At 37.9% G+C, this 9,519-nt stretch overlaps 1 protein-coding gene across 1 annotated transcript in view; it reads left to right on the top strand.

Moving 5' to 3' along the window:
* esco2 (establishment of sister chromatid cohesion N-acetyltransferase 2) overlaps positions 1-9,395 on the top strand; it is a 32,680-nt gene extending 23,285 nt beyond the window's left edge. Inside the window, 4 exon segments of the mRNA XM_052025325.1 lie at positions 3,461-3,565; positions 3,567-3,604; positions 6,704-6,892; positions 8,164-9,395. Of these exon segments, the coding sequence (XP_051881285.1) occupies positions 3,461-3,565; positions 3,567-3,604; positions 6,704-6,892; positions 8,164-8,296 (465 nt within the window). The 3' untranslated portion in view covers positions 8,297-9,395.
* Positions 9,396-9,519: the final 124 nt, after the last annotated feature.

The raw sequence follows: 9,519 nt of genomic DNA on the forward strand, positions 1-9,519 counted from the left end.
GAGAACCACTTGAGTTACTTTGGAAATTGACAAGTAGAAAAAGAAGCTGTCGGGGGGTGGGGGGGGGGATGAATCTGTTTACATGTAATCAGACACCATTGTTGCTTAAGGACGCAGGCTGCTAGTTTCGCTGCAGGAGGCAAATGGAAATTGACAAGCAATCGCTTCTATTGATACTTATGCAAGAATACTTTATTAAACAATGTAACTTATAGCCTTTAGTATTTTTAGCTTGCAGTAACAAAATAAAGTTATAACTATTAAAAACACCTTTATTTGTGAAAATACTGCAGGAAAAATAACATTGCGTCTGAAACTCTAGCCCCTAACCCCTTTCTTTCTATTGACACGATTGTTTTTATAACACTATTTTCTTTAACAGGTGGTTTCTTAGGAACACAACTATCACGTTATAGGAGAACTACCTGTAGCTCTTAAAATTATGGATGACGTTATGGCAGTTGTGAGAAAGAGTATTGGCTTAGATCAGTGTAATCCTTTTGGGTGGAGATGAGGAATACCAAAGGCCAGAACACCATTAATAGTGGCGTATAGATATCCTCTAATAGAGCTATACTGTTTGACAGAATATTAAATGAAAAATAATGCAAGGCTGTAACAAAGTTAATGCAGCTGGGGAAACAAAATTGCCAAAAGTAGTCTTGGACAGGTTCATGGAATGCATTTTGGACAGTTTCCTAGAATGGTACATTGTGGACCGAACCAGTGAATAGGCTGTTTGGATTTGGATATGGGTAGTAGACAGGATTAATTAGTTTGTCATAGGAAAAGATTCTCTGGAGAAAAAGAATCATTTAAAGACAAAAGCATTCAGTTTTATAGTGACATATTTAAGACTGAAACTAGACTCTTAAATTTAAATTTTAAAAAGTTTCTTGGATATGAGAAGTTGTCTTTAGTAGTTTAGAAAATTGGATCAAAGGTTATGATAGATGAGCTGTGGAGATATTTAAAGAAATGTCCCATTGATGGCTATTAGATCAGTTAATCTCTGTGCAAGTAATTCATTTTGAATGGGTGGCAGGGTGGTGTAATTGGTGGTTCAATCCTGGCCTCTCATGCTGATCTGCTTGGAGTTTGCATGTTCTCTTTGTGACTGTTTGGATTTTCCTCGTGTGCCCCTGTTTCCTCCCATATACCAAGATGTGTGGGTTGATCGGTTAATTGTCCACTGTAAATTGCCCCTTGTGTAGGTGAGTAGTAGAACTTGCAGGGTGTTGCTGTAAATGGGGGGAGAATAGGAACAGGGAAAATTAGTGGGGGAACAGCATGGACGATGAGCGGAAAGGGCCTCCTTATATGTCATAAGGAAATGTTGAAAAAAATTCATAGTACTCATTGAATGTATGGTCCATTGAGAAATGGAGACAGTGAAAGGAACGATCTATCTGTGGCTAACTAAAGAAGTCGAACATGGTGCTAGATTGAAGGAATAACGTGAAGTTGTAAGCCTGTGCATATTAGAAACCAGCAAAATAGAGTTATGGAGCAGTGCAGCGCGGAAACGGGCCCTTCAGCCCAACTCGTCCATGCTGACCAAGATGCCCCTCTAAGCTAGTCCTATTTGCCTGCGTTTGGCCCATATCCCTCTAAAGTTTGTCTATTTCCCTTTTTAAATGTTGTTATTGCATCTGCCTCAACCACTTCCACTGGCAGCTCATTCTAGAGATGCACCACCTTCTGTGTGAAGAAGTTGCCCCTGGGGTACATTTTAAATCTTTCCACTTTCACCTTTATTGACTACAAAATCAATAGAATGAAGAATAGAATGAATGTAAGTTTGTACAAAATAAGAAAAAAATTGCGTAGCAGTTGTTTTGAGTACAATAAAGAGTGGTGAAAGTAAATGTTGCCTTTTAGAGGTTCGGACAGAGAACTTAATGGAAAAAATAAGAAATGGGAGAGAGGCAAGAGATATTAAACATTTTTTTATGCCTGTGCAAAATTAAAAGCATACCAGCAATAGCCAGTAACTAACGAGCAAAATGTATGTGAGGAACCTAAAACAATTATTCAGGATGAAGTATGTTATGCAAACTATTAGGACAAAAAACTGACAATTCTGTACATCCTAGGGTCTTAAAAGAGATGTTTGCATCAGTTATAATCTTCCAAAGTCTTCTAGAATCTGGAAAGATCCCAGCAGATGATAAAACAGGAATGTGAAACAGGAAACATCGCCCACACATTTCTCCCTCCTGTTCCCCTCCTCGCCTCCTTCCCTTTATTCCATGGTCCACTGTCCTCTCCATCAGCTTCGACCTTCTTCAGCCCTTTGTCACTTCATCTATCACCTCCCAAATGTGAGAGATTATCACTGCTTTTGCATTCTTCCTACCAGAGTATTAACTTAAGTCCAGTATGTAACTTTTAAATGTTGGTGTTCTGCAGGATCTGAGTGTCCTCATAAAAGAAAGAAGTTACGTGTAGATATAACAAGTAATTAGGGAATGTTAGCTATTATTGCAAAACGAATAATTTCTTGCCAAAAGTGGTAGGGGCTTTGGCGAGACCATACTTGGAATATTATGTACAAGTCTCCTGGTTTAAAGAAAGATAAACTCGCCTGAATGTAGTGCAGCAAAGGTGAATTTGGAGGATTGCCTTAAGGAAGGATTGAGCATAAGGGATCTACTTTCTCCAGAGTTTAGAGGAATGGGTTGATCTCATTATTACATAAGATTCCAAGGAGCTTAGCAAGGTATATCTGCACTGTACAATGTTGGTGCTGCATGATACCTGTCTGGCCTGCCTTGTGACCTCTGAAATAGCTGTGATGGGCCTCGGGTTGCTGTGGTTTTCAGAAATCTCTAATACATTGGCTTAAAATAATGTCAAGAAAATTCTATCAAATGCATAAAAAATGCCAGACATTCACTGCCTTTTAAATAAGAAAGCAATTATTGGCTTATTGTATGGTAGCAATATGAACAAAAAAAAGCTATTAATGAGCAATGGCATATGTGTCCATGTATGTCAATCTGGCCTTCCCACAAGCTAAATAATGTACCAATGGTTTTGATGCTGTGAGGATGTTTTGAAATTACGGGAGTCCAGAATTTGGAGCTATAGTCTCAGGATAAAGGGATGCCCATTTAGGATTGAAAATGAGGAGAAATTTCTTCTGATGGTTATGAATCCTTGCAATTATTTTTGCCAGATATTGGTGGATTGTTAAGTAATTGTATTCAAAGCTGAGATGGATTGGGATGAACTGGATAGCAGGAAAATGAAGTTGAGGCCAAAGATCAGATCAGCAGGCTCTCAGGACTTCCTCCTATTTCTATTTCTTAATTATATTGAAGGAGAGGTTAAATGTTTTCAAGTCAGATGGGATGATTAATGCTCTGGAGGCAAGGACATTAAGAATAGAAAATGAACATTATGTCTGTATTTTTATGTATTCTTGCATAACAGCACGTGTTTTTTTTTGAAACAGGTGGAAGAAGTGAGAGAGTTAGTCGATAACGGAATTGGGGCTTTCAACAAGCCACATTAAGCTCCCAGGCCAAAAGGCAAAACCTACATGTTTATCTCTAATGAAAAAGAAGATAGTTGGCTGCCTTATCGCAGAACATATCAACAGGTAAAGTTTCTATTGTGTAATATTGATCAGCCTTTTTGGATTTAGCTGTTTCCCCGTGCTCTCAGATTTCATCCTTGGCACATTCACATTTTTTGACTCAATTATCCTTTCATGATATGTTAGGCTCCAAAAATGTACAGTTTCAACTCCATTGACCACTCATGGATGCCGTTATTACCAATGCTCTCATTCTCTTGATATTGGTAAGTGGTCACTTTTGTACTCTTCTATTTGGAGGATATTCATATTACTAGGGAGGAGGTATTTGCAGCCTTAGAGCACATTAAAGTGGATAAGTCTCCAGGGTCTGACTGAGTGCATCCTCAGACTTTGTGGGAGGCTCGAGGAGAAATTGCAGAGGCCCTTGTGGAGAAATTTGCTTCATTGTTAGCCACTGGTGAAGTTTCCAAAGACTGGAAGGTGGCTAATGTTGTTCTGTTGTTTAAGAAGGTAACAAGAACAAGTCATGGAACTACAGGCTGGTCAGCCTGACATAAGTAGTGGGGAAGTTACTGGAGGGAGTTCTGAGGGACAGGGTCTACCAGCATTTGGATAGACAGTCTGATTAGGAGGAGTCAGCATGGCTTTGTGTGGAAAGTCAACCTTCACAAACCTTTTTAGAGTTTTTTGAAGAGTTAACCAGAAAAGGTAGATGAGGGTATGACAGTGGATGTGTCTATTTGGATGTTAGCAAGGCCTTTGACAATTCCCGCATGATAGGCTGGTCTGGAAGGTTAGGTCCCATGGAATCCATGAGAGCTAGTTTGGTGGATTCAATATTAGCTTGGAGGTAGGAAACAGAGGGTGGTGGTTGAAGGTTGTTTCTCTGAATGGAGGCCGGAGACTAGTGGTGTGCCGCAGGGGTCAGTTTTGGGACCCTTGTTTTTCGTTATTTACAAAAATGATTTGGATGCAGATGCACAAGGCTTTATCAGTGAGTTTGCGGATGACACGAAATTAGGAGGTGTTGTAGATAGCAAAGAAGGTTATCGTAGATTACAGGGGGATCATGATTAGCTAGGGAAATGGGCTGAGGAGTGGCAAATGGATTTCATTACAGATAAATGTGAGGTGATGCATTTTGGAAAGTCAAACCAGCATAGGACTTGTGCTATGAATGGTAGGGCACTAGGGAGTATAATGGAACAGAGGGACCTAGTGCATAGTTTGTTGAAAGCGGCGTCACAGGTAGACAGGGTGGTGAAAAAGGTGTTTAGCACACTGGCGTTGAGACATTATGTTGAAGTTGTATTAGTCATTGGTGGAAGCTGCACTTGGAATATTGTGTACAGTTTTGGTCACCCTGTTATAGGAAAGACGGTTAAATTGGAAAGAGTGCAGAAAAGATTTACGAGCATGTGGCAAGGACAAGAGGGCCTGAGTTATAGGAAGAGGTTGGTCAGGCTAGGTCTTTATTCCTTGGAATGTAGGATAATGAGGGGTGACCTTATAAAAATGATTAAAATTATGAGAGGCATAGATAAGATGGACAGTTACAGTCCTTTCCCCAGGGTAGGGGAGTCTAAAACTAGCAATGTAGATTTATGGTGAGAGGGGAAAGATTTAAAACAGACCTGAGGGGCAACTTTTTCATGCAGAGAGTGGTGAGTATATGGAACAAGCTGCCAGAGAAAGTTGTTGAGGTAGGTACAATAGTATCATTTAAGAAGCACTTGGATAGATACATGGAGGGTGAGGGCTTAGAGGGATATGGGCTGAATGCAGGAAATTGGGACTAGCTGGGCAGGCACTGTAGTCAGCATGGACTGGTTGAGCCAAAGGGCCTGTATCCATGCTGTATTGCTCTATAACTCTCTTCCTACCAACAGTTTATTCCAATCCTTTAACAACTATCTCCTGTTTCTTCCCAGTATAGTCAGTTTCCTTCCTGCCTTAGTACTCAACTGATCCAATCCATCCCACAACTCGTATTATGGCACTCCTAAGAACTACATTCCCCCAGTGTACATTGCCTCATGTTGAGGCCTATGGAATTAAAATTTTGTAGATATTGAGTACATAAATGAAGAAGCATGAGAAAGAGCCACATGAACACATTAGATCTATGCAAAGATGAGAGGTAACAGCAGACTTAATGAGCAAGAACCAGAGATGTTTCATTATAAGCACCATAATGTAAATAAAGCTGTACACCCAACACCAAAAGTATACTATAGAGTGTATAATATCAGTGTACAAATAAAGGAAATAAAATCACATGACATTTCACATTATGTGGAACATTGATTGTAGAAATACAGTTGCATAAAGGTGTTGAGTTCAGTTACAGGCATTAGGATGAGAGATTTGACATTAGTTGGTCATTTTGTTTTTGATGCTTGAGATTGTGCTCTATGTAAATTACCTACATGAAAAGAAGTATTTTTAAAATAGTCACTCATCTGCTGTTTAAACTTTCATTAAATTTTTGCCTTGCCATCTAAGCTCCCACACTGTCATTCTATTTTAGTCCATTTTTGTCCTGCATTCCAAGACCTAAGTTGCAGAGGAATTAATTTTTTAATCACTTCAGGGACTCTGTTGGTTTTGTGGATATATTCCCAATTTGTCTCTGAAATGAATGTTAAATCTACTTCAGAAATGCTGATGTCCAAAATTTCCTCAACTTTTTTCTTTCATAAAGTTCATGATCTTTTCACATTTTGCAATGATGATAAATTTATTTATTTCTCTCAAATATCTGAATTTGGTCATGGGTTATAAAGCAAAAGTGAAGCAATGGGGTGGGAACTGGGCGTAAATCCCAAATAATTGATTTCCTTCCCTTTGCTGAGACAAGTGGCGTCATCATTTAAGCTTAAACAAAATATTAAATACAATAAGTTATCCTCCTGCCATTACCGATTGATTAAAGTATATTAATTTGTTGGGTGCATGGTTTGTCAACATGACCTTCAAAAATCTTCAACACACTAGATAAAGGTTACACAAATTTAACTTTTACTTCTTTCCTTCCTATCCAACATTGCGGTGAACTTTATTGTTTGTAAGTTTGTGCTGGAGGGCTTACACCATTTCATTAAGCTCATTGGGTTACTTTGAGTCTTCGCCCTCCAATTTTCTTGCGGTACTTTCACAGGCCTTTCGGGTGCTTTCTGAACCTGCTGATCAGAAGATTACTGAGAACCAAGTAGTATTTGAATATCGTCGTGCCTGGCAATGTGCTACAAAGCCAGAAGAAGCTATCTGTGGTGTGAGCAGAATCTGGGTATTTTGCATGATGAGAAGAAAGAAAATTGCTAGCAGAATGTTAGATGCTGTACGGTAAGCGATAATATTTTGAAGTATGGATAAAACACCAAGGAACAAATGTTTATCAATAATTTTAACCTCAATGTCACCAATCTGCTTTAGAAAGGACACCAGTGACTTCCCTAAACATACTTCTACCATATCTTTAGTGTCAAGCTTTATCCAAAAATGATCCCGTGAAATACCTTGGAATGCTATGAGAGCTCTATAATTGCAAGTTATTGTTGAGTCATTAAGCTACTTCCAACACGTGGTGCAATGAAACTATTTGTAGGACAACCTCCGAAGTAGTACTAAGGACTTGGATGACTTCAATCCCGTAAACCCCATTGATAACCACCTCAATTAATCTGCTCACCAAGGAAGCAGATAAGAGTAGTTAAAACATTAAAGTCTACTGCATGTGGAAAATTTTAATTGATATTTTTGCTTTTTTTCTTCTTCCTGCATGAGTTGCAACATATTCTGGAAAATGGTGTATTAATGTAAAATTTGTAGAAAGCACCTCCCAACTTTTTCCACATACAATAAATTGTTTTGTGTTGGTCACCCATTATCACTTGTAACAAAATATAGGAATTCCTGTAAAGCTACCAGAATTATTAATTTTCTGTGCTTGGCATGGGAAATGATGGTTATACCAGGACAAGTAATGCAGAGTTGCTGAATGCAGAAATCAGATCCCTCTGAGGGCATTGTGAATTGGAACTCAGTTTTAAAAAATCCAGAGATAACTTAGTATCAAGAAGATGGTTTAATAGTGGCCTTTAGGGAAGGAAGCACATTGTCCTCCGTCTAGCTAAACCTCAGATGGTTAATTTGCAACCACCCTGCAGAGACCTGTCAAGACATTTACCAAACTGCAATAGCACCATCTTGAGGCAACCTAGGATGGTTGCATCATTTTTGGCATAGGAAACTATTCACTGTGTACACTCTCCTGAAAAGCTATTTACATTAATCCCACTTCCCAGATCTCAGGCCATTGCCTTAGTTTAGGCAGTTCAACTGATCATCCAAGTACTTTGTATAGTAAGGGTTGCTTCCTACATGACACTTTCGAGCAATTGGAAAGCAGGTGAGTATTTTTACCAGTTATCTTAAATGTCCCTTTTATTATTAACCTCGTGAGGGAAATTGGCCCTTCCTGTTCTCCCCTGTCTGAAACATCCCCAGAGAATACTTTCCTTTAATCATTTGCAATATTTGCTATTTTAACTCTTCCTGGTTATTAAATCAGACTGTTTTAGCTTGCACTTAACCTACTTGCATCTCTGTTTCAGAAATACTTTCATATATGGAACATACCTGAGTAAGAATGAAATTGCCTTCTCTGACCCAACACCATCTGGCAAGCTATTTGCAACTATGTATAGTAAAACACCAAACTTTCTTGTTTATAACTTGTTAACTTGAAAAGGAAATTAGTTTATTCTGGTAATCATTTACCTTTTGAAGTATTTGGCTTTAACTTTTAGATTTTATGACAAAGCTAACATTAAAATCTCTTAACTTTATTTGTAGATGAATCTCAATGTTCAGTATTTAGAAATGTCTTTCTTTATAATACAGTGCATTTAGCCAGTTTGATCCAAGAAACATTGCAGTGCTAACAGTTATAAAATAATATCCATCTGGATTTGTGGACATTTTAATTGATAAATAAAAGTATGAACATGTGTAGGTGTCAAGTTTCTGAATTTGAACTAAGAATTACAGTTTAAGTATATTTCATGTTATGAAACATAACCTCTGCAATAATAACCTGTCATTGAATTTGAATGACCAAATTGTTTGTTTTTTGATCTTCAGATATTTAATCCAATACATCTAAATATGCAATGTCTAATTTAACATTAGTCCTAGTATAGTCTTGTGTCTTTTTTCCCCCTGTTATTTTGATCAATCCAAATAATTCTTTGTAAATGGCTTTAATATTTCTATAAAAACATGCTTATGGAAAATGGCAGTAAACAATTAAGGGATAAGTTTTGTTCTGTTCCAAGAAGTGTTCCATTGCAAATTTTTCTGCAAGTCTGAAATATTTCCTAAACTTGGAACACCAGTACACAACCAGCCAGTAATTGCCTTTGTGAAATTTACTGAACTGACATGAAATTGTATTATTAATATTTCCAATGAAGTACAAAGTTAGAGCATTAATTAACCAAATTATGACATTGTAAACACCATTAGTGGGAACAGGAGTAGACCATTTCAGTCCCTTGAGCCTGCTCTGCAGTCGCACAATCCAGGGTGAGCTAGCTAATTGGATACAAAATTTGCATGACAGTACTTCAATATTTAGTCTGTAAACAACAATCAAACAATATAACTGAGTTTTGCATCACCATGTGATGTTCAGCTTTAAGGTCTGTTACTAGAGAGTGGAAAGATTAGCTGCTCTGTAGCATGATTTTCTTTAAATGATCAGTCTGTAGTTTGAGAACCAGTTTTTAATTTAAGAAAAAACTACATGAGTAACAACAGCTCCTTATGTAAATAAGTCACTTTAAGAGTATTAAACTAAGATGTACTTTGGTAGAATGGTGCTTGGGATAGTATCTTCCAAAGGAAAATAGTTCTTCGCTCAGATGCTCTCCACAACTCCTGGGCTAAATCCTGAATTTTAGAATATT

Source organism: Pristis pectinata, chromosome 10 (assembly GCF_009764475.1).
Source record: "Pristis pectinata isolate sPriPec2 chromosome 10, sPriPec2.1.pri, whole genome shotgun sequence".
NCBI lineage: Eukaryota > Metazoa > Chordata > Chondrichthyes > Rhinopristiformes > Pristidae > Pristis > Pristis pectinata.